This window comes from Patagioenas fasciata, chromosome 1 (genome assembly GCF_037038585.1).
Source record: "Patagioenas fasciata isolate bPatFas1 chromosome 1, bPatFas1.hap1, whole genome shotgun sequence".
Lineage (NCBI taxonomy): Eukaryota > Metazoa > Chordata > Aves > Columbiformes > Columbidae > Patagioenas > Patagioenas fasciata.
This window is the reverse complement of record NC_092520.1, coordinates 166180706-166207421: the sequence shown is the minus strand read 5'-3', so window position 1 is coordinate 166207421 and position 26716 is coordinate 166180706. Positions and strand designations below refer to the sequence as shown.

Sequence of the window (26716 nt, the reverse complement as noted above, 5' to 3'; positions counted from 1 at the left end):
ACTGCAAGTAAGGTACCTCATTTGTGCCTGGCAGTTCTGGTATCCAGAATTCTCCTATTTTCAATGATACTGAGTCATGCAACAGCTTCTCCCTTGCCTCTTGGCCTGAGTTGTCTTTGGAAGGAGACATGAATACACAGGGAAACAATGCACAAAATCATCCCTTACCATCAAATTGGGATCTGACAGCCATACACGGGAAACTAAACTACTGATGTGCTCCTGCCACAGTGACACCATAATTCCAGCCTAAAATGAGTAGGACAAAGTGTTCTTTTTTTATTTTCTGACAAAAGGAAAAAAAAAAAAAGGAATCTTATATTATAGTTAAGATTGTGTATTAAATTTGAAGATGACAATGATTAAATGAAATTAATTCCACCTTAAAGGATATAGTCTATGCATGTCTGAAGTGATTTGATACACCTGAAGATAAATTGTGTTGCTATCATGTTTATCAGATAAGGAGTTCTTGTAATATTGTGGTTTTCTTTCACAGGTGACACTGCTATATGCCTTTCTTCACATGAGACACAGATTGAAATATTTTGATAAAATGAGATGCTTGCGGAAACGATCAGCAGTGTCATTCTTAGGAGTCCTTGTAATTTGCTTGCTGTTCATGAACTTGTACATTGAAGATGGTTATGTTTTGGTAAGTTTCTTAGATGGAAGCAATGATCCTGGAACAACAGAACAGGACATATCCCTAGTGAAGCAGTAAAGTTCATAATTCCTGCAATTTCTCCTATTAGTGTATCATTAACAGTGAAGTATCCTCAAAATGTGTCCTTTATGATGAAGCCACACTGCACACAGGGTGTGTCAGTAAGACCCTAATGCTGTTTTTCACAGAAGTAAATGTGTCATTGTTTATTTGAGGTATGGGAGATAATGAACATAGCAAAACATGAGATATCTCTATCAGGTATCTTCCTTGGAGTCAAAACATGCTCTATATTTTCGATACTTCTGGCATTGCCTCAGTTTTAACATTGAAAATTGCCTAGATGTGAAACAGTCATGCGAGCTAGGACCTTCTTTTTCAGTCCACACTGCAGATCTCTTCTGTGAACATGGTATTAAACAATATTACAGAAATACCATTATAGAAGAGAAATTACATTAATTCAATACATTTTAAACTTCTTGCATAAACAATCTCTTTTCAGTGCTTTTATTTTGTGTTTCTTCTCATTTTCTGTGCCTCAAAATTGAGTCTGGCAGGTTCAGTGCTACAGCATCAACAATTAGACATAAACGGTACCTAGTGTAGGTTTGTGATTGTGAAAAAAGATTTATGGAAAAATTTGTGTTAGGAATTTCAACAAGTAAACTACTGGCAATGGGATCTGAGGATAACTCTACAATTTAAATGTAACCTATGGGTGTCTCAGTCCCAAATGCCAAGTAAGTCCTGAAGACTTGATTCATGGATTTAATTACCAGTTCTTTGGATGTTGGGCTGGGCCCAGTAAAAGAATATGGTAGCTTAATAACTGGAGCTTGCAAATAGTAAAATGACTAAATCAGATATGTAACATTGTGATATGAATAGACAGTCCTCCTCCTTGAACTGGAACTACCGAGTGACTTTCTGATCCTCTGTGCCACCCTTTGTCTGGTTTGTTGACCTGGGACAGTATGGGCTTTCCAGTATTCTGAAAGGTGAAGTCCAGTCTCAATAGGATCTGAAAAGAAAGATCATAGTATGAAAAAACTGCAATACACAAATAGCAAAATCCTTACATTAATTTATTGGAATCATAGATAACTTGCTAGTGATTTTAATTTAAAATATTTTACTTTTTACTTGTAACAATATTGTAAATATTTATGTTACTGAAACTATGCTAGCAGTTTTTAAACTATTGAAATGATAACCCATACTTCTAGCATATTACTCCATTATAGACATATTGCTTTCTCTAACAGTATTTACACGAAGTTTTTGCACTATGTTTTACTTTTTCATAATTTCTTGGTTGTGATCAGACTGGACCTGGTTTATCACATTATTTTTTTTTACAGTGATATTTTCCCTGATGCTTCTTCTCCATTCACTAATTGCTTCAATGTCCCCCAGATGTTTCTGAAAGTGCTTTTATTATCACTGCTAATGGTGTTCCTCTTCGTTTGTTTCTGAAATCTTTTCCCATCCTATTTGCCAGCTCCCCAGATGGCTCCATGTTTTATTCTTAATTTGCTCTTTTTTTCCCCATTTTTAAAAAATTCACTCTCTTTCACTGCTCCTCTCATCACAGTTCTGGCATGTTTGCATTCGTGTAGCTCCTAGCCAAGTCTCTTGGCAAGTCTCCTGACAGTTCTCCCAGATCTCTTGATACCTTTATGGTTCATCAAGCGTTTCTCAAATGTGTTAGGCTGTTGACTTTTTAGTTTATATGTTTATTTATTTTTATTTTCAACTTTCCTGACCATGTCTGCCAGCTCTGTTAACTTGTCTGGTGTGTTTGCTGAGGTAAAAAGATTAGCAGTTTCAGTGTTGGGGGTAAGGAGAAATACACCTGAGGATAACTTTCAAGGACAGCAGGCTAACCAGTTCGCCTCAGGGAATGGGAATCTCAAAGTCCTCTGAGCCTTGAAGGCCCTCTGACTGTCCAATTGTAGCAAGTCTCCTGCTGGAGTATCTCCTGAAGGTAGCTGATGGAAGGAGACAGCTGATCCTGAGTTTATTTTCTCAGTCTCAGGCAGCAATTGAGACTGGGACGTGAGGCTGGCGTCTCTTTCAGCAGATCTAAGATGAGATGACTATTTTTTTTCCGGGACGTTAGAATATCACAGTGAGATTCCTTGTGGCAAATCTTAAGAAGGGAGAGGAGAACTTTTTGCTCAGAGACTTACATGTCTGAAGAATCCCTTCACTGTTTTCTGCAGTGTGTTTGCTGTGGAAATGGAAATTAAGAACCAACCTGGGAAAATTGCTTAAGAACATTTGATAAAAATGTGCAGCGCAGATGCAAGTGTGTCAGCAGAGTAGTTTGAGGTGCTTCATCTGCAGTGTGTGAACCACATCTGATCAAGTATTTTTAAGACATACTGAATTAAAATAACCAGATATCACAACATATGCAGTGATTTTCTATACATATTCTGAGTTGTAGTGAAATATGCCTTCTGAACTCTTCTATGAATATTAATCATTGTTTGGGGCATTATGAAAACAATAGCACTATTGTTTTATAGCTGACAGAACAACTTCAGCAGCCCAGAATATGTCTGTAAAGATTTGAGAACTTCTGGCACTTCTTCCCATGGCATTCACAGGAACTTCCCAAGATCCAGAAAACACTGGACTGAAAATTAGAGGTTGATTAACAAACAAAAGCCAGAGCCATCACAGAAAAAAATTAGAGAAGACAGCTAAACAGAGCTAATCAGGCTCTTCAGCTTTACAGATCTCTGCATAGTAGTCAGAAGTAGAAGAACCAGAATTTAGATTTGTGGAAAAATACATAGTGTAGTTTTGCTTTTCATTTAACAAAGAAACAAAACCAACAATATTAATAATAATATTAATAATATTAATACTAATATTAATAATATTGTTAATAATAATAAGAAGAAAAATAATAAGAAGAAAAAGTTTAGCCACAGAAGGCATTTCTTAAGGAGAAAAGGAAAGGAACAATTTTGTGGTGAGTTCAAATGTTTTGCTTGTTAAGAGCAAAACATTTTGTCCTGACACTATTTCTAAACATTTTTGAACTTTTCATGTTTCAGCAAAATGGCTTTCCATTCCAAAAGCTTCTTATGAAACGAAGAATTTTGGTACTCCATTCTGTAACCAATGACACATGATGTTTTGACATTAAAGAAAGGCTTAGTTTAAAAAAAGGAAAGTTTTTGGACCAGCTCATTTTTTTGTTCCATTCAAGAGCTTTCAAGAAAATCTCCTAAAGTTTTGGAGCATTCTCTTGCTAGCCCACTGGGTTACATTTTAATCTGGAATCTGATCAACACAAACCTTCCTTTCATAACTTATGAGCAAATGCAAAGTAGCATAGCAGCACTAGAAAGAAATTACTGGAGAGACACTGCAGACCAAGAGAGAGTAACAGTGCAGGTAGATGCCCCTGGTTGTCCACCAAAGATCCTTACTAAGCTCAGAAATTGATTATTTAGTACTTCTGTGAAATAATAATAATGAACTTGAAATGAACCTGGGCTTGGTTTACAGAAATATTTGTTTGTGCTATAAAATACATCTTTGACACATTTTTGAACATTGGTGCCATTAAATATGAAAGCTGTTTACTGTTTCTGTGGTTGTTCTTGTTAGCTGCAGTGCTATTGCTTCACAGTGCTCCCATTTAATGACAGATCAGGAAGTTTCTAGTGTGTTAACATACTGTATATATCAGAAGAAATTAACTCATTCATATACTGTCCTGTCATCAGACTACAATCAAGCACTGTAAATTAAATAAGCATTCCTACCTTTAAATTCAGTCTCATGACACTACAACTTGTTAGATATTTTCCCATTTCTTAAGACCTGAGGGAATAAGGTTTCCCTGAGACCAAACAGAGCTTATACATAGGGCTTTGCTGATGAAGCAGCTCCTTCCCTTGTGTGACTTTACTCAAGAAGCCTTTTGGAAGAAGAAGACAGGAGAAGGAGGCTGGAATGGGAGGCATGCTGATAAATATGCTTTTTTTTCTATGCCATCAAACACCATGCAGAGAAAGCTTTGGCAGTCTGGACAATCACATGTGATTCGTATCACAAACCCAAGTTGGGGCCTATCAGAAAAACAGCAAAATGAGCCAAATTCCAGGATCTAGTTTCATCTTTCTGTTGCAACAGTTTTGGTGGGATTTTTTTTTAGTCACTGAAAACATTTTCAAAAAATGTCCCCCCCTTGTCCATCAATTAAAATTTTCTCATCTGTTGCTGACTGATGTCTTCTTATCCCTATTTTGAATACCACAGCAATTTTGGTAATAATTTTGTGTTTGCAACCTTTCCAGAGCTTTTGACCAAAATATTTTCTTTTCCTGTTACTGTAATCTGAAGGGTTATGGTAGAATTTCTGTAGCCAAAAATGTATGATATTCAGTAATGGGTTTTGAAAAAAATGAGGTGACATCTACATGCTCTCATGAAAGCTGACACTGAGAAATGTTATTCTTGGAAACCTGCCTTTCCATGTTTCCTCTCTGGCTAGAATTCACAAATGTGTTTCTCTCTGTCTCTCTCCCTCTCCTACTATTTTTGTCTTCTCACTAATAGGAAGGGGACAAGCAATTAATCAGAGAAACAGCCACGCACCAGCTCAACTCAGAGCGCTATGTTCACACTTTTAAAGATTTGTCTAATTTCTCAGGATCTATAAACATTTCCTATCGCTACCTAGCTGGCACGCCTTTGCTGAGGAAAAGTAAGTAACTGTAATCTGAATGTTATGAAATGAGGTAATTTAAAAATAGGTGAAATCCATATAGTTCATGTGGTATTTCTAGGCAAGAGGGGGTGAGTTAAGCAGTGATGATTTCAGAGAATTAGTGGGACAGCAAACTCCCTCTGTGCAGCAGTTCCTGGACAGCTGCTAGTTCATCCCTAGCAGTGACTGCCCCACAACCTGGTTACCTTCTGAACAAACGCCCGACTTGTAGTCATCCTCCAGGCAGACCCTGGATGTTCTGTCCAAGCATATTTTTGTGGATTTCCCCCCAGACCAGAAGGAGGTTATTTAGAAAGCAGGAACAAGGCACGTGCTGGTGGTGCTTTGTAACCACCTTCTGGGACCATAATATCAGCCTCTCTACAACCAGCAAATCCAGTCTAAAGTATGGTTGCAATTGCGTAGATATTCCCTTTGGGTCCCCTGTTCTGCCAGTCCAGCAGCTCTGAATGGATGTCCTTGTTGCTTTAGCTGTCATAATGAGGGAGGTGAATTGTGCTATTATGGGGACAGTAAAAAAGGATTCTTCTTGCAAACATCTGTAGATAGCCTATCTAGTTATCCTGACTTCAGGCAGGGTTCAAGACTTCCATCTCAAAGTGAAATATGGCCATAGCTAGCTTTTAGACAGGTGTTCTTTGGCTTCCAAATCAATCATTTGACCAAAATAAACAGGGCTCAGAAGTCCAAGTAGAGAAGGTAAAATAAAATCATCTGTGACTTGTTGATCTCCATAGAAAGCTATAAAGTAAAGTTTGTTCAAATTAGGTTTGAGAAATTTGGAGTTCTGTAGGCAGCACGAATGGCTTCTGGGGGTTGTAATTCACTGTACAACTGCATGTTGAGCAGACTTAAGCCTTGAGGGAAAATCTGAATCACGTTGTCAGAGCAGTCTTTCACAAACCACAATATTTTAAGAAAGCTGGACTAGGTTCAACTAGAGTACGCTCTGTCAGTTATAAAGTCTTAACTTTTTTACATCACAAGTTAGAAAAATAGAGATATATTAGCAAATATCTGAAAAAAAAAAAAATATTTGGACTGCTGGTAAAAATGCAATTGCAATGGCTCCAAAACAGCATAGTTGAAAATTCTTCCCTTATAATTAAGATGCATCTCTTCCTACAAGGATGCAACAGCATTACAAATCATTTATACAAGCACAGGTATGCAGTAGTAAGTTCTTTTCTACTGTAAAATAATATGTAAATTACATCTTGCGGGAGTGACTTCCCTGTAAAATGCTCAATGAGTCCTGAAAGAAAGTTAGAAGAAGAAGTATTAGCAAGAAAATATTAGACAAAATCAGTTAAAAATGAACACACAGAAAAAATAATCCTTGCCACATCCATGAAACTGTAAAGTTATGCATAACTGTAATTAGTCTTGTACAGTGCTTAAAATGATGAAAGTTTAGCTGTATTTTTGTGCTGCATTTCATAGTTCCTTGCTTTAAAAATATTGTGTGAATCATCTCATAATCCCCTTTCTTTTAGCAGATCTTACAGCCTTATCATTGTCTATGTGGTTTCCTCTACCCGGTGTATATGCGCACATTGCTTTGGCTTTTGTCCACTACATGCCATTCCTTGCAGTTAACAAATGAATGTTTAATGCAATTGTCTCCATGTGTCCATTTGCTTGCAACACGATTCTTTTTTTCATGAAAAGGTAATGAACGTCCTTTGTTGCATGCAGCTTAATAAGTTCTCATACCAAATTTCTCAATCTTCACCATTCAAAAGGTTTATTTAATATAAACACAGCTCTGGAAGATAGCTTTGTGACAAAATGGTTTCTAATGTCAAACATTCAGTTTTTGTTTGAATTGTCTTTTTGTACAGGGTATCTTACAATTGGGCTATCCTCTGTGAAACGGAAAAAGGGGAACTACTTGCTTGAGACCATTAAGTCCATATTCGAGCAGTCAAGTTATGAGGAACTCAAAGAAATTGCAGTGGTAGTGCAGCTGGCAGATTTTGATTCAGTCTGGTGTGAAGGGATAGTCCAGGATATTTCACAGAAATTTGCACATCATATAATTGCGGGCAGATTAATAGTTATCCATGTCCCTGAGGAGTATTATCCTGTACTGGATGGTCTCAAGAGAAATTACAATGACCCAGAGGACCGTGTGAAGTTTCGATCCAAACAAAATGTAGATTATGCTTTCCTTCTCAACTTTTGTGCTAATCTCTCTGACTACTATGTAATGCTAGAAGATGATGTTCGCTGCTCAAAAAATTTTTTGACTGCCGTTAAGAAAGTTATTACCTCACGAGAAGGATCCTATTGGGTGACTTTGGAATTCTCCAAACTGGGGTACATTGGCAAGCTTTATCATTCCCATGACCTCCCACGCCTGGCCCATTTTTTGTTGATGTTCTACCAAGAAATGCCTTGCGATTGGCTGCTCATACACTTTCGTGGGCTGTTAGCTCAAAAAGAAGTGATACGTTTTAAGCCATCTCTGTTCCAACACATGGGATACTATTCGTCCTACAAAGGAGCCGAAAACAAGCTAAAGGATGATGATTTTGAAGAGGAATCATTTGATATCCCAGACAACCCACCTGCAAACTTGCACACCAACATGAATGTATTTGAAAACTACGAGGCAAGCAAGGCTTACAGCAGCATTGATGAGTATTTCTGGGGCAAAGCTCCTTCTACTGGAGACTTCTATGGGATTGTATTTGAAAAACCCATTAAAATAAGTAAGATTAAAGTTGTCACTGGAACTGAAGACCGGCAAAATGACATTTTGCATCATGGGGCCCTGGAAGTAGGAGAAAAGATTGTAGGGAGTAAAAAAGGGAGACAATGTACTACTTACTTGAGACTAGGGGAATTCAAAAATGGGAATTTTGAAATAACAAATCTAGAGCACAAAGTTTTATTTGATATTAACTGCATGAGAATACTTGTTACCAAAAGCCAAAAAGAATGGCTGATCATTAGGAGCATAAGCGTCTGGACTTCTCAAACACCAAATCAATAAAACAAAGCCACCTGAGAAGGTACAGGGTGAATACAATCACCTGGGTCACAACTGGTGCCATTCCCCAGAAAATCTGACATTTCCAACTCTTCACTAGAGACACAGAAAATCTGTGGAAATCACAAATCAAGCAAAGCAATTTATTTTTTACTAGTTTGGCCAGGCAATATACGAACACTTCTTTGTTGAAAATTTTGAATTTTATAGGAAATGTGAAGTTCTCAAAACTCACTTGAGATCTTGAACTGCTTTTTTATTATAATTTCTCTGTAAAAGAGATCTTTCTGGACTAAACAGAACAAAACAAAGCAACACATCCAATAATTACCAAAAGGTTTAAAGCTATGACCAGTACGTTGTGAAAATGAATTGGTTTGAGCCTTATGCACATATAAATTTAAAATGTTACGGTAGTATGCATTTGTACAATAGTTGGTGATGTGTTTCTTTTAAAGACAGATGTGACAAGGAAATCTGTCCTGAAACTGACAGTTTCATTCTGAGCACTGTAAGAAAATAGTGTGGCTAATCACTGCAACTTCTTTTCAGAAGGGAATGTATGTAAAATTATAAATCTGACATGACAACTATGTAAAAAATAGATAATTGCATCTGTTATTCTGTGCCAACAGATATCCTTTGTTCTTTTTCCTGGGTCCTTTCACTGAAATGAGCACTACTTGGTTTCTGTATTACTTAGGGGACCATTTTACACTCCTTGTTAAAAAAAAAAGCCTCGCTTTAAGCAAGCATTCTGCTCGAGTACAGATGTTGCTATCAAATCCAAGCACCTCAAGGGCAACATTGTTCCTTTAGACAGGCGTCTTCACATATCTCAGCTGCAACATTTTCTAACCCTTCCAGATATGCGAAACTCCCCGTGAGAAATTTACACACAGCTGGATACTGCAACACACTTTCCAAGGACTGTTAGGCCTTCCACATCTACCTGTCCAGTACATGTATGATACAAACATAAAGTGTACTGAGTTACTCAATTGGAGGTGACTGTAATCACCAGGTTTTCCTGTATCATTTCTAGCCAACAGAGCAGATGCAAAATGAAAAATCTTGATTCAATGAAAAATTAATAATTTCTACATTTTTTAAAAGTTTTTAAATTAGTTTTCTAATTCTAATCATGTTAGTTTTGTAGACAACTTCCCACTGCCTCTGGTTATTCCCTGTAAGCTTATTTTGTCTGGCTTCAGCCAATGAGCAGAAAAGTCTCCATGACTTCAATGTCAGTTCTGGGTTTTTAGTCCATCACACAAGGAGGTTGTATAGCTATATGGTTTATGCTGTATGCATACATATGGATTAACAGAATCTATGGTGGGGGTCCCTCTAAGAAATTCTCCAGACTGTTTCTGTAGACACACTAAGAAGTCAATGAGAATCAAGCACAATGCAGATAAGCACTGTATTGTCAGTTTCATGAATACTGTGATTATCATCTAATTGCATATATGAGTTTTAGTTAAATCTAGAAGGCAAGGATTACATGTCAAGAATGCCTGCACTGACAAAGAGTGAGCTAACTACTGTTCTCAGTACATCCAAAGGTAACATTTCAGAAGGGCAAATTATTCAAAGATCTACATGAAACAGTAATACAATTGCTCTTCATGGTTCATAAATCCTGACATCCCCCAATACAGAGGTAAAGTACATTTAAAAGTGTATCTTCTAATATATGCTTCTACATAGTTTAGAAAAGCATCTTCTTCTCAAAGAAAGTCTTTGTTTCTTTTTTTCCTAATGCACACCTAAATCTCTATTCTTCATATACCTGTCTTTGTTAAAAGAGATTAAAAGCAATTTTCAATCTGAAAAGGAAAACAACACAATATTTTAAAATGAAAAATACATGTTAACCTCAAACGGTTATAAATACTTATGAATGACTTCCTTTTTACCAGTGATCTTCCACAATTATCAAATCATTAGTTGATAATTAGACATCAGTGAAAATCAGTCTTTTTAAATGAACTGTCATTCTTCTCTTTTTCCTTTCCTTTATTATTAACTAGTAGTGCTAAAACAAACATAACTAGGTTAACCAGGAACGTTACCAGTCTGAGAAAGTCAAACTAACAAATGCCAAGTGAATGTCCTCAAAGTAAGCTCCCTTGGGAGTGGATAGTGGCATGTGCTGGGAATGAGAGGCATGTACCACTCTTCTTGTTGAATTGAAGTTCATTTGGAAAAATATCAACTGGCAATACGTTTATTCCAGAGAGGCAAGAATGTGTTTCTATAGGTTAGTGTTTTGAGCACTCACCTTAGTGCCTGAGTTCAAGCTCCTCCTTCACAGAATGCATATTTTATCCAACTACTTCACATGAAAAAAGCTATCAGATTTTGAAAACAGAACTTAAGTCCATGAAATCAATAACTGTTTTTACAGAGATTTCAGAAAGATACATTTGAAGATATGTTTTTTTTCTTCATGTGGTAAGAAAAGTAATTACCTTCTGAAAGTGAAATATTTAATCAGATTTGTATATGTTCAGTAATATTTCTCAACGTTTGTATTTATTTTTTTTTTTACTGATGAAGCAAAAGGTTAGCAGTGCCACAAAGCTCTGTTCATTGATGTATACAGTTGGTTCTGTTGGTGTGTATTTCTTGGGTTCATTTGTGGACTGAACATCAGTATTTTCATACTGAAATGTCAATGCTAAAAATATTACACCGTGGTCTGCACACTGATGGATCTATTCATCACTAACATACATGTATTGTTCCTGCTGTCATTGTTTGGGATTCATCATTTTATAATGTCCCTGGGTCATTTTGGTTTTAACTAAAAGCCAGTTTGTCTTCTATCTTTCTTCACACAGTATAATTGCGCTGACATAGGGAATCCTTGGAAAGTAAAATACTGCTCACTGTGATTTGATAAAAGAACTGAGTCCTTACTTTAGTGCAGAATAAACAAACCCAGAAGACAGTAATTTTCAGGCAAAACAGTTTTAGCATATTTACTATATGTACTATGATAAAGATTATTCACTAGGGTGCTATATGAATGTGCTATTTTTTAATCAATGTTCTAACATGATGCTCTGTTTTACTCTCTGTTTATTATTCTCTTGTGTTAGATACTAATGGTTTTGCTTTTATAAAGGGAAATCCAGAACTTATTCATTATTGAATTATTAGAAGTTAAATAAACAGCAAACTAAAACAGCTTAGAAAACATTTAAACATCTCATCTTGGAAAACTATTAAAAAAACCCCAACATGATTAACCATCTTAAAAACTGCAGATGCAACCAGCTTTCATTGTGAAGCATTTGAGACATTCTGATGGAGATGATAATTCTTACTACTCTCATGTTAAATTTGCAGTTCTGTTAAGCTACATTTCAATAAGTTTTAAATTATGAGTAGTGATGCAGATCACATATCATGAGCTCAAGCAGTGTCATATCCTCAAATGGTACAGTGTAATGTTTTGCAAAGCATGGGTAGAAAATGCATATGTATTATAATGAAAACAAATGAAGTGATTTTGATGTCATATTCTATGTACAAAGACAAATGAACTGAAGTGTCTTCACCATTCCATCAGCTTCTCAGATAAAGAAAAATAAGGTGCTTAATCCTTGTTCTTCTCTCCTTAGTCCTTGGAGATGAAAACTATGAAATTTCTACTCCCCTCGTTGGAAGCAGGATTGACTTACATAACATAAAGGACTGAAAGCATTGATTTTGGTTTGGTTTTGTTCGTTTTTTTTTAATATATAAACAAAAATTTGTCTTCTGCATTTTAGCTTTAGCCATCCTGGAAGGCTGAAATGAAAACAGTCTTCAAACAGATGTATTTTGATATCTCTGGATGGTATTTTCCAAGTTCTTGCCTCTTTTACTAGTTTTGTCACAACAAATAACCTTCTGTGTCACTTGGGCATTCATGGCCTTCAGCAGCACAGTGAGGCATGCAGGTTAAGATGAGATTGCTGCTTCTGCTGTAAATAGAGAGAGAGAGGAGCACATCCAGCGTCATCTCAGCCTACAGTGGTTGTTGAAGATCTGTGCTAGGGAATTTCTGGAATACATGCCAGAGTCTCTGCTTTGACATACCAAGGCTGAAGAAACTTCCTTAACAATCTGTTTCTCTCTGCTGACTATGATGGGAGGTTATGCAGGTGGTTTTGCCTGAATGGTCGTTTCCGAGATAATTAGAGATACAGGAGATTTGTTTCTTTTGCATGATTGCATATAATAGATATAAATCTAGATTTAAAAATGTATGATACATATAAACCTTTACAGATAATTTCCTATCAGCAGCACCAGTTTTTACAGCAGAGATGTTCAGTATCTTCTTCATAAATAATATCTTGCAATCTCAATGAAAATAATTTGTTCAGCTTTAAAATTAATATGAATCTCCACTTTGAATCTAAAACATTATTACATGATAGTTTAACAATTAAATTAAGTACAGAAAAAGATTAATTGCAATAACATTTCCATAGTAGTAATTTGTTATTAAATTGGCATAACATTGAATTGGCATCTGGGCAGATACTAGGCTGTTTTTCAGCCACATTTCTAGATATTTTTCAACTGCCATACTACCTACTAAAAATTCTCAAATAAAATAACACTTTGTCCTGACAGTTGTAAAAAGGCTCTTTAGATTCCATGTAGAACTTGAAAGTACTTTAAGTTATATTGCTAATTGAACCCTTTGCCGGGCTTATGTGAGAGTTTCACATGTAATGAATAAACCTGAACATCAAAAGCTGATGCTCATTTCCCCTGTTCAGCTGGTTAAATAGCTGCCTTCTCTCTTCCTTGCTATTTACTATTAACATCAGTTTTGCTTTTGCCAGTTCAGGAAAACCTGCCTGGCAGCCATGGAAATCTCAGGCTGTATATTCTCCATTTCAAAGATACTCTGTTTGTACTTATGGAATGTTCCCATTTCTTAACAGATGTGGATCATTTTTTGAAAACCAGCACAAGCACCGCTGTTCAGTTTCTTGGTTTCTTGGGCTCTCTCTTGGTGTTGAGTGTATTTTCTTCCTTGATAGTTGCATTGTGCAAAGACAGTAAAAGAGACATTACCAGGAAAAAAATAACTGCTATGCAAAAGACCTACTTTAAATTTTTAAAACCTAAAGTTCAAAAGTTTCTTTGTGAACAGGTTTCATCTATCCTGAGCAATTTAAGCAGAAAATATGAAAATACCATGATGACAAGAAAAGGCTAAATAAATATGTGTGTATTTCTGCTGTATGATTACACTGAAATTCATCTAAAGGTTGTTGTTTGCCAGAGTATCATCATTATATTAACCCTTTTACAGCAAAAGGGAGCCTGTGATGGCCCCTTGAACTGCTCTTTTTTTCCGTCTCAATAAAAATAGTAGATTCAGCTTTCAAAAACATTGCCTTGGGCATGCACACTGATGTGGTACACAAAGAACAATATTGGCCGTCTGTCCAGCCTGCTGTACTGCAGCATTGGAATACTTAAGTCTGCCAGAGTGGGGGTGGAAATGTAACAAGGAGCAGTTATGATCCTTGTTACAATACCTGCAATATTTTTGGAAATAAATTTAAGATATGAAAAGACCCTTTGGCTTAATGGCCTTCTCTTTAACCACAGTACTATTCAGTTTTCTTTTAACTGTAGATACCAGATTTTCATTTGTTTAAATTGGACCAGAAATGCATATAACCCCAGAGGAAAAAACATACATTAAAGGAAATTGTATACTTTGCTTTCTCAAATGTATATTCATCTTGTTCTGATAACCTGGATTTAGAGCTCCTGTTCAAACTGAAGTCTAGAGCTGCGATTTAAAATGTTCTGGCTTTTTTTCTTAGTATACCTTGCGTCACTAAGAGCAGAGATCATAAGTTAAACCCTTACACCACCATTTCCTGCTGCTAAAAGTCCCTTGCTTTGTGCTGATGCCACTTGGGATATTCATGTTCATCTGCAACTTTAGAGTCTATTCTACTTTCACGTTACACCCACCAGCACACAGGTTTTCCCTCCTTCTGTCTTTGATTCCAATACTGAAGAAATTAACATCTTGAGTAAATACCACCAAACCACTTTCACCTCTTTTCAGGGAACTGAGACTTTTACTGTCATTTATTTTTCAGAATTCCTTCATTTGGCCATTGCTCACTAGATTTGTATGCCACATCTGGTGAGAAGCAGGGAGAAGAGTTAATTCCTTTTCTTGCCATATAATCTAAGGGTGCAATATTTGATTGTGTCAAAATTTTATGCATACCTTTTTACCTCTGTAAAAATACTGTAAACTGATTTTATTAATGGCTCCTGCAAATGGTTTCTGGCAGCAGTCTGGTTTTGCATTTGCACTGTGAACCATGTTTCTCTCCTCCACAGGACTGAATAATGTCTTTCAAGGAAGAAAAAAAAATATCCTGGAACAGGTCTTCTTTCTAGTTGTTGTATGCTGCCTTTCAAAGATGTGATTTCTCCTATGTGCTTCTTCCCTTCTCTCCCTCAAAAGTCTATACTAAAATCATAATGTTGTCCTTCTTCTTCCTGATGCCGCAATGCATTCCCATCTGCACACTAGTATTTTTCGTTTGGAAACGGACAGTTTTAGTTTAGGCAGAAACTCTTATATTTGGGGAATAAATGACACAATACAGCCAGCAAATTTGTTCAAATGTCCTTTCTTTTTTAGGCATTCAAAATAATACAAGCAATATATTCCATCAAAAATGATAAAATGTTTGCTCAACCATGTTTGAGTTAACTGCTTCTCACATAAAATGTCAGGTAAAGCTTTTTAGGTGTGTGCATATGCACGCGTAAGTGTATTAATAAAAAATTGCAAAAACCCCACATCTATAGCTGACTTCTCACCAAAGGCTTTAAGCTCTCTGACTAAGGAGAGAAACTATTTTTTGATCAAAGCAGTGTGTCAGAAATAATTTTGACATTAACTTTTCTACAGTTAATCACTCTTCTGATACTAAGCCAATTCCATAGAACATAATCTCTTAGGTAATATCTCTTGACAAGTTGTTGCATGTATTTTGTAAACAGATGTTACTTTTCCTGAATATTGACTATAATTAATACATTTACCTTAACCATAAACTACTGATAAAATATTTTTGTTGTCTTTCAACATGAATGCTTGCCTTTTCTCTTTTAAACTGAGGAAATTTATTTTTTCTTTCCAATAGCTTTAGTATAAACATTCTAGAACAAGGGATTAGGAGCCATGTGTGTATTCTGGTATGAAACTGAATTCTACCCTTGTAATTATAGCATATTTGAGAAAACAGATTTAAGCCTTAAGAGTATATTTAGGCATTTATCTGTTCCAGGAATTTTTGAGGAAAAAAAAATGCACAACTAGGACCATATTACTTGAAAAATTCCCTTGGCCAAAGTTTCATCTGCCAGCAGTAAGGCATCACGTTTCTCCAGTTCTGCTTCATGAAACTCAGTGTCTTTGTTTCATATATTTCTGTCACCTTCACACAATTAAGTCAGATCCCCATCAGGTTTGTATGCATTTAGCTCAATGAACTTTTATCTTTTTATGCTTTTTAAAGATTGAACAGCTATCTTCCACTGTCTCATTGTTTTGATAATTAGTGGCTAGTAGCTATTTTTATTTGTTTATTTGCATAGAGATAAATTTCCTGAGGAGTGGAGGAGGGAAAAAATTGTTCTATTTCTACATCACCTATTTCTGTCATTACCTTCTTCATATCCAGAATTTGCTACTCCCTTGTTCTCTGCAGGCACACACTTCCAAAGTGAAGAAAACCCACAAAACAAATAAACAGAAAGACACTGTAAGCAATAGGTTTCTGGTACGGAGGAGGGCAGGAGAGAGAGAATTAGAAGGTGTCTTAAACATTTCAAGTTTGATACAAATAAAGCTAAAGAACATTTTCTCCTGCTGCCCTGCCTTTTCACTGTGACATTTCTTCCATACCATATGCCTCTGTGGATATGTGATCTAAAGCTCACCACATTTAGTGGGAACTTTTCTGTTAACTTCACATTACTTTGCTATGTCACTTCAGCTACTAATCTTCTGTCATATAAGCCAGGTTGCTTTCTGGTCAAACTGCACGATCCTGTGTAGATGTACCCTTTAGCTACCTACATGGTTTTAAATCTTGGATAAATTACTGAGCCAGCAAACATTTATGCAGATGTTTAAGTTAGAGAGGTGTCTGCTTCTGCTGAGACTGGGTACTGAAGCCAAACTTGGCATGCTCTGTCACCTAAAAGACTCATTGGGCTTGTGTTAGAGCACGATAGACTCACATGCAGGCAGTCGACAGCTATAGTGGTTTAAAACCTCACCACTTGCCAGCTTTTGTCTTATTCCCCTCACTTTGCACAAAGTTACAGCCCCACCCATGGAGATGGTGGAAGAGAAGAGCTCTGCAAAGTCACTGCTCAATGCAGCACCTATTCTGACAGGTTGGGGACCCGCAGTGCCGGCAACATTGCCTCATGCTGCCTTTTGCTCCTGCCCCACCAGGCAGTAGTGGTCGGCAGAGAGCTGGTTGCACAGAACCTTCAGCTGGCCCTTAAAACAGGTCTGTTTTTTCACATTTCCTTCCCTACATGGAACAATCCTTTGTGCTTTTATTTGTGGACCTGTCACGTTTTCATGCAATGTGATTTTGAATAACAAAGTAATAAAAATATTGAAGAAAAGAAAAAACAAGACAAAAAAAAAGATTTTAATACTAAAGTTTACCAAATTAGTCATTAAGTGTAAGTCACATCCAGTAAAATTAAGAGACATTCCTCTTCTTTTCCATTGAATTTAGCTTTTTTTTTTCTCTCTCACATTTCTTATTTTCAGAGGCAACTAAAACTAAAAAGCAACAGCAAACCTTTTCCACCCTTACTTCACAGTTTGCAAAGATTTAGAACTTTTTAATATTTACCCACATGGAAACATCTACCATCTGGTGAACGTACTTTGGTCAGATGCTCTGATCCCAGTAGTCAAGATGTCTTGGAAAAATTCCTAGTTCTTAAAATAAAAAAGAAAAAACATCTTTCTCTGTGCCAGGGTAGTTTGTTGGCCAGATGCTTATCTGAATTACCCTGGTGCAAATAACTACCTCAAACTTTAGTTGGAAAAAAACAAACAAAAAGCTATACCCATTTTTTTTCCTTCTTTTTTTAAAAATATGTCTTCAATTTAATGCTGTCACTATTATAAATAAACCAAGATGACTAAAATAGCCTCAAAAGCCTTTTAGGGGGAACAGGATCTTTAGTTTAACTCACAGTAATAAACTAGAGTCTTAAATTCTCATCTCACAAAAGCAAGTGCTGAAGTACATTTCCCAAGAATTTGAACCTTCGAATCTCAGGAACTTGGAAAAGAGCCTCTTTCCTCCTTCGTCATCTCAGTATGCGCTATAGAAAAGCACCTTTCTTCGAAATCAGTCTTTATTGCAAAGGATAAAGTTCATAATTTCATAGATGGGGTGTACATCTACTAGGACTCTTATGAGATCTTCCCCTGCTTGTCCCACACTTCTAAAATGCTGCACTCAGTAGCTTAACTGCCTTCACTGCACTTGTGTTAATATAGTCAGTTTTCAGGTCTCTGTCTTTAATGACAGCAACATTTCACAATCAGAAATTATTTCTGTTCTCCCTGTTTGCTTCAGTTCACTGAAGTTTTCAGACAAAAATGTGAGAGACACAAAGAAACAATTAGGAAAAATGTTTATAGCCTTCAGGAGAATTGCTCATTTTTTATCCCTTTTGTTGGAAAACAGATCTTTTCTCCCATATGGCACCTCAGAACAGAGTTTTTGGCACTCAGACTGCTATTTACAACATGTTCCTAAGTGCTAAAGCACCTTATTTTTTTTTTCCTCCAGCTGCTTTTTTAAGTTTTTTGTTGTGTATAAGTAATCACTGTTTGCTACAAAAGGTGGTTTGTTTTTTTTTTTTGTGGGGTCTGTTTGTGAGAAACATTTAATGTGGTTAAATGAGCTTGTATTTTCTTTTTTAATACTACAAAAGAAAGGATACAGAAAAAAGAGGAGCTAAATTGCCAAAGCACTGTTATTGAAAGTTGTTTTTCCTTTGGAATACTCTACCATGCATTGCTAGTGAGCATGCAGGTTGGCACACTGGATTACATCTAAACAGGCAAAACTGAGAAATTACTTCAGCTTAAACTATTCATCAAGTGTGAAGGTGGCAATTCCACAGCTGCTGAGGAGGAATCAGATGTAAGAAGGGGACAATCATTAACAAAGCAAAGGATGACTCAGATGTTTACAGTGCTCCCAAAATATTATATAATTTTAAATATTTCAAAATTAATCCAAAGACCACTGAAATTAAAAGGAGTCTATGCCTTCATTTCAAGAGGTCTTTGGTCACAACCAAATTTGGAAATTGTGTCTAATCATTAAACTAGTCTTAGCACTTTGAGACAACTAGTCTCCCACTTTGAGATTATAGCCATGAAAAGAAAACAACAACAACAACAACAACAAACAAAACAACAACAACAAATAAAAATAAAAAAAATTAAAAAAAACCCAACCATAGTTGATATTGATTTTTTTTTTTTAAGAAATTCTATTCAGAGTTATACAAAATTTAATTTAAATCAGTTACCACAATATCCTTTAAGCTGAAAATAGGGTTTTGTGGTCCTGCCCGGCTTCTGTTCCTGTCTTTCCACCACCTACCTGCACTGTGCTGGTACAAGTACCCAGTGAGTCAGATAGTGAATCAAAGAGAGGAATAAAATACGGATTATAAACAAACAACAATGGTACAAGTACCCAGTGAGTCAGATAGTGAATCAAAGAGAGGAATAAAATATGGATTATAAACAAACAACAAATAAAAACTTTGTTGCTAGTTCAGTTACCATTTGGCCATATTTGCTCTTGTTCTGGCATAGCTGAGGGATTGGAGCCAATGTGATTCAGCTAGATGGAAAGCAGACACTGTGTAGTTAATAACTAAGTAGTTGTCTGTAGCCCCTGAGATATTTATAATCCCTTTCCTTTAGTGTCTGTATTAACACATATACTAATCATCTCAAATCTAAAGACGTAAAAACCATAAATCAAGAGAGAGAAAGAAAACAGTGTTAATCCCAGCAGATGAAATAAAGCAGAGAAATACCAAGACTTACCAAGACCATAAAGCAAAACTATCACAGCCACCAGCTGAGCCAAATTCTCTATGTCTTCTCATTGTTCAGCTGCAAATATTTTGGTTTGATTTTTCATCTTCTTTGGACCTTTTTAAATTTACCTAAAATGCAATACCCCCAAAATAGTCATGGTCTGTTAAGTTATCTATTTTAAAAAACAGTTCCTTAAATTTCATGCGTATCTTCTGCTACATTTTTGCTAACTACTGTTATACACAAGCATTTTCCACACTGCAAAATCATACTGATTTCAGAACTTCAGTTTGGCATACATAAATTAGGACTTATTTGAATACCAGATATGGATTTTAAGCCTCCATAGCCAGAGAGGTGAATGCTGTTACTAGCAGATGCGTAAAGACAGCTGAGTATAGCTCAGGAGCTTTATGAATGTGTTAAGACAACTAAAACCAGAAAATCTAAGAATTTACTGAATCACAGAATGTTAGTGATTGCAAGGGATCTCAAAAGATCATCTAGTCCAATCCCCCTGCCAGAGCAGGAACACCTAGATGAGGTTACACAGGAATGTGTCCAGGTGTGTTTTGAATGCCTCCAGAGTAGGAGACTCCACAACCTCCCCAGTCAGCCTGTTGCAGTGTCCTGTTACCCTCACTGAGCAGAAGTTTATTCTCATATTTAAGTGGAACCTCCTGTGTTCCGGTTTGTACCCATTGTCCCTTATCATTGGTTGTCACTGAGAAGAGCCTGGCTCCATCCTTGTGACATTCACCCTTTACATATTTAAAAATATTAATGAGGTCACCCCTCAGTCTCCTCCAAGCTAAAGAGACTCAGCACTCTCAGCCTTTGCTCATAAGGCAGATGCTCCACTCCCTTCATCATCTTCGTGGCTTTGCACTGGACTTTCTCCAGTAGTTTCCTGTCCTTCTTGAATTGAGGGGCCAAGAACTGGACACAGTATTCCAGTTGTGGTCTCACCAGGGCAGAGCAGAAGGGGAGGAGAATCTCTCTTGACCTACTAACCACCCCAGGATGCCATTGCCCTTCTTGGCCACAAGGGCACAGTGCTGGCTCATGGTCATCCTGCTGTCCACCAGGACCTCCAGGTCCCTTTCCCCTACACCGCTCTCCAACAGGTTGTTCCCCAACTTATACTGGAACCTGGGGTTGCTCCTGCCCAGATGTAAGACTCTACACTTTCCCTTGTTATATTTCATTAATTTTTTCCCTGCCCAACTCTCCAACCTGTCCAGGTCTCGCTGGATGGGAGCACAACCTTCTGGCCTGTCAGCCACTCCTCCCAGCTTGGTGTCATCAACAAACTTGCTGGTAGTGCACTCTATTCCCTCATCCAAGTCGTTGATGAAGATATTGAATAGTACTGATCCCAGTACCAACCGTTGAGGCACTCCACTAGATACAGGCCTCCAACTAGACTCCGCCCCATTGAACACGACTCTCTGGTTTCTTTCCTTCAGGCATTTCAGAGTCCACCTCACTACCTGATCATCCAGTCCATACTTCTTCAGTTTAGGTGTGAGGATGCTGTGGGAGACTGTGTCAAATGCTTTACTGAAATCAAGGTAGACCACATTCACTGCTTTGCCATCATCTATCCACTTGGTTATGTCCTCATAAAAGGTCATGAGGTTGGTTAAGCATGACTTCCCCCTGGTGAAGCCAAGTTGACTGCTCCTAATGCATAACTGCCTCTTATGCATGATATGCCTTGAGATGACACCAAGGATAAGTCATTACATCACCTTTCCAGGGTTGGAGGTGAGGCTGACCAGTCTATAGTCACCCAGGTCCTCCTTCTTGCCCTTTTTGAAGACTGGAGTGACATTTGCTTTCCTCCAGTCCTCAGGCACCTCTCCCATTTCCCAAAACTTGGCAAAGATGATAGAGAGTGGTCCAGCAATGACTTCAGTCAGCTCCCTCAGCACCTGTGGGTGTATCCCATCTGGACCTGTGGATTTATGGATGTCCAGATTGCTTAATTGGCCCCTAACCCAGTCCTCATCAACTGAGGCAAACTCCTCCATTGTTCTGACTTCCTCTGGCGCCTCAGGGGTACAGGGCTCCTCAGAACAGCCTCCGACAGTGTAGACAGAGACAAAGAAGCCATTCAGTAACTCTGTCTTCTCTGTATCTTCTGTCACCAGGGAACCCATCTCGTTCATCAGTGGACCTACATTGCCTCTAGCGTTAGTTTTATCTGCCCTGTATTTGATGAAGCTCTTTCTGTTGTACTTGACCCTTCTTGCAATGTTTAATTCTAAGGAGGCCTTAGCTTTCCTAGTTGCCTCCCTACATCCTCTGACAACAGCCTTATATTCTTCCCAAGTGGCCGTCCCCTCCTTCCATGATCTATAAACTCTCCTCTTCCACTTGAGCATACCCAGCAGTTGCTTGTTTAACCATGCAGGTCTCCTGGCTCTCTTCCTTGACTCCCTACATGTCGGGATGCTCTGATCTTGAGTTTGGAAGGAACAGTGCCTGAATGCTAACTAACTATCTTGGGCCCCTTTACCTTCAAGTACCCTTGCCCATGAGATTTCCCCTAGCAATTGCTTGAAAAGGTCAAAGTTTGCCCTGCTGAAGTCCAGGGCTGCAATTCTGCTTGGTATTCTGTTCCTGTCACATGAGATCCTGAACTTCACCATCTCATGGTCGCTGCAGCCAAGGCAGCCCTCGACCTTTACTGCTTCAATCAGACCCTCCTTGTTAGTGAGGATGAGGTCCATCAGTGCTCCTCTTCTAGTTGGCTCATCCACCATTTGCATCAGGAAGTTATCATCCATGCACTGGAGGAACCTCCTGGACTGTGCCTGGCTGGCCAAGTAGTTCTTCCAGCAAACATCAGGGAAGTTAAAATCCCCCACAACAACCAGGGACTGTAGTTGCGAGGCTGCTTTCAGCTGCCTGTAGAAGGCATCAACTTCCTTATCCTGATCTGCCGGCCTGTAATAGACTCCGACAACAGTATCACCCCTGCCAGCCTGCCCCTTAATTCTCACCCAGATTCTATTTAAAAAAAAATTCTTCCAATGAGGGCTTATAAGTCTATCAGGAATTTTCCAAAATTCACAAGCACATGCATATTTTTGACACATATTAAAGGCACAAACGTAAATAAATGTACATGGCATGTCATTAATAACTGTTGATAGAGCAGGTGAGGTTGCAGAGAACAGGCTGAGACACTACTGCAGGACCTTGAAGTTGTCAAAGTTTCTATGTTTAGATATCTACATTCAGCACATCCCACATTTCCCAGTACTGTGTGAAGGTTTCTGCTTTGGCCAAGACACTCAAGTGTGTGAGCAGAAGGCAATTGTAGAGGCAGACTTCATTGCCAGTAAACAAGTTTCATAGTGGGAGGATGCAAAGTCATGCTAGTGTGGAAGGAATGGTGGGGGGGGAAAAAAAAGAAGGGTTTTTTTTGGCATTTTTATAAACCTAGGAATAGAAAACAGAAGACTAATTTAATTAAGTCTTGTACAGTTTTCTCATGTAATTTCCAAAATTGCTTGATTTTTTCAAGACTGAAAAGAACATTTGGAATTGCACAGTTTTTTTTAATAACTCCAAGTGTCTGTTTGCAAAATGAACAGGAGTTTTCAGCTTTAAAAATAATGATATCACAAAAACTGTGTTACAGGATGGCAGAGAGATTGTAAGGCTGAAAAGCATAAAACTACATCAATCCTTTCCATTTCATAGAGGCCTGTACACAAAAGTTACGACCTTTAGTAAAGCAATTTAAAAAAAAAAAAAAAATACAAGGGTGGGAAAAAAAACTTCTAGTGCAGCCAAGCCGATTGGGAGGCAAGTAGAGACTGGGACATGCTGGAGAGCCATAGCATAGACCAGTATCAGATGCATTCAGGAAGGCAGGAGAGAACAGAGAAAATAGAACTGAAGAATGCAAACTGATAAAATTTACACTCACATGAATAATTTTTGCTCTCACTTAAAGAAGCTAACAATTTAGACAAAATTATACTTCCTATTTGCTTTGGCTGGTTGGTTGATTTTGATTGGTGTTTGGTTTGGTTGGTTTGGGTTTGTTTTTTGGTTTTGGTTGATTGGTTTTTTTTTTTTTTTTTTTTTTTGGTAATGCTGAATAGAGAATAACGAAGTTTAATGGGATCTATGAAGTTAGGTTTGGAGACAACAAATCTCTACTAGCACTATATGCACATTTTCAGTGTGAAGGCTGGGTTCTGATCTATTAATATGTGCATCTTGAAAGGCCTAAAGCTGAGTTTGGTTCAGAAGATATTTTCAAATAAACCCAGTTAATACAAGTGTTATCAGCCTACTCAATTTCCTTGATTATACAGTCTTGGTTTTTAGTTAAGATTTCTTTTTTTTAATTTCTATTTCAGATTACTGTAAAATATCAGAGGTGGTCTACTCACCATATCTCACATTTGCAATTCTGCTTATTCTAAATTAAAAATTAAGAATATCAAGTGGAAGAAAGTAGAAAAATAACCTAACCTTCCAGCATTTTCAAATTAATTTAACTTGCTTCTGGTCAATAAACAAGGAAAGTTTCTAATTGTTCTTGGACAGGATTCATCTTCATGAGTATTAATGTTCAGTGCCATTTTAGATAGCTGGTATTGGAGACATCTGAAACCAGGTTTTATCAGTAGAGTATGAGATTTTGGGTAATAAATGGCCTTCAGAAGTGTCAGCTGGTGGCTAAGTATTACTATGACCTTTTATGATAAAAAAAAAAAAAAAAAAAAATTAAATATTAAAGCAACCTATGACTGAGGCACCTGGTTTCAAATAACCAGTGTAGGAGTATCTAGTAGAGAGAGATGCTGTCTCCAGAGCTACTCATTGCATGGTAGGTTAATTGCCAAAAGGAGATGGCAACTTCCCGGGATACTTCTTTCACAAGAGGCTATAATGGGACCTAAATGACCAGCTTAGACAAGGCTTCCAGTTTTGAGCGGACTAACTGACACACATTCAGTGGTTTTGTCTGTTAATTCAATTTCACCCCACACCTCCACCCCGAACAGTACTCAAACTGATGTTTTATACTGAATACACTTGTCTCTATACTTAAAAAAGAACAATACTTACTGCCAATTTACTGTTTTACTAGTTTTAATTCAGTGTACAAAAACTTGAGGATCAGTTTGAAAGGCTGCCCATTCTACTGTAATATCTTGTGCCTGGCTTCTATTTCACAGATACTGAGGTTTCGGTCTAACCCTTTCCATGTGTATATCTGCAAAGAACAGTACATTGACTAATTAATATTCTATGTTATTAAATTCACTTTTCTTCAGAACTTCCTTCCATGTTCTAAGATTTGTCTAAAATAATAAAGAAGCTTGTCCCAGTTGGAAAAAAAAAAAAAAAGAAAGAAAAAAAAAGAAAAAAAAGTTGTCATGTGCTCACAAATTTCACAAATTAAGCATAAAGTTTTTAAACATCTTTTAGCTTTATTGAGTTAATGATACTCACTAGTAGTACAATCTGTTGGTCAGAGGTTTATGTACTTTGTGTGAATATCAAGTTGCTGAATGCATAAAAACTTGATTCTTGGCACAGAAAACTATTGAGTCTAATTCCAGCGATAAGAACTTGTCAATAACAAAATCTGACCCTTTGCCTTTTCACGGTTCACATACAGCTGCCTTCCCCAAACCCTCATTAGCCTTGCCCAGAACTCTTTAAAGAGTTTGTAATGGATTCTTCAGTGGCTAACAGGGAGGGAAAATATTCATGATTTTGAGTTAACGGTCAGTTTTTCAGCATCCCCCTCCCCCCCCGCCTCGTTTGTTATTTGGAATAATGGCACCACCTACTGGCCATACGGGGGTTTTTGTGACATCTGAAAAAATATCCTTTTACTTCCGTTCAGTGCCACTTGTTTCTTCCCTGTGGATTAAAACACCCTAATTTCATACTTTTCCTGTCATTTCATACTGTTCTGGTCGTGTGAGTTTGAACAATGTTCTTTTTACTTTAAATATGTGTATTGATAAAGGCCAAAGAATTGAGATAAACATTATGCAGGAGGTCACTGTTCTTGCTTTAGCTTATAGTTTTATTTATTCAGGTAATCATTCATATATGAATGAACAGCTTGACTTCTCCAGTATTAGGCAGGAAATGTCTCCAAAACTGTATACATAGGAATGTGAAGAAGTGCTTTAAGGACAACAAAGGTACAACAGGGTACAACAAAGTCTTCCTGCTCATTATTTTCATCTCAGGTGTCCAACCCCATCCCACACAGTTTCTGCCTCTGCAGCAGTAGGGCATGCCCAAACTCTTCCTCTTCAGCCTTCATTTTCCAACAGTGTGTGAAGCAGAGAAGAAGGAAGGAACAGGTGGAGCTTCATTTAGGATTAGCAAAGGCCCACAGAAAGACTATAAAGTCCTGTAGATGCCAGGAAGGATGTGATCTAGCTTGGGTCAGGAGAAACTCAGCCATCACTCTTCTCTTTCCTCACCCAACATACACTACTCACTCCTTAAATTCAGCTACATGAAATACCGCTGCCCCTTTCCAGCCTCACTTTTAAGGCCACATTTCCCAAAGTTCCCATTTACATACCTTTGTTCTGCCTACATAGTAAAAACAAGTCCCATGGACTCTGCAGCCACTACATTCATACCCAAAGGCCCAGCCTCCCTTCCTTGCCACCAGCCTACTGATGCCATTCTCCTGGACTCATTCCAACTTCCCACTGCCGTACCTGCCTCTTCCCACTTCATGCCATCCATTCCCCCCAGATCACTGCCATTTCTCACAGATTTGAATTTCTCTGTGAGAAAATCTGGAATTAGCTCCAATATGAGCCTGAAATATTTCATACATGGAAATATGGAAAATCAAGGAGTATTTTAAATGATATTTCTATAGTATATTACAGAGGAAAATTACTGCATGCTAAGGGTGGTATTTAATCTAGTGAATAAATGTATAATAAACAAATAGCTACAAATCAACACCTGACAAATTCTAACTTGCACTGTTTATTTCTCATCAGTTAGGGTGATTAGACTTCAGAAGAGATGATCAAAGGTGGCAGTGAGACCATTTGTCTTATTGAAGTCTTCATATGGGGACCAGAAGATTAGCTTTAGCCTTGA

General features: G+C 37.5%; 1 protein-coding gene across 2 annotated transcripts in view; it reads left to right on the top strand.

Annotated features, from left to right (window-relative positions):
• Nucleotides 1-9056, top strand: part of MGAT4C (MGAT4 family member C) — a 159582-nt gene extending 150526 nt beyond the window's left edge. For both annotated transcript variants that reach the window (XM_071799729.1, XM_071799733.1), the window contains exons 3-5: nt 500-655; nt 5255-5402; nt 7271-9056. In XM_071799729.1, the coding sequence (XP_071655830.1) occupies nt 527-655; nt 5255-5402; nt 7271-8427 (1434 nt within the window). In that variant the 5' untranslated portion in view covers nt 500-526 and the 3' untranslated portion in view covers nt 8428-9056. The remainder of the gene's footprint in view (nt 1-499; nt 656-5254; nt 5403-7270) is intronic.
• Nucleotides 9057-26716: the final 17660 nt, after the last annotated feature.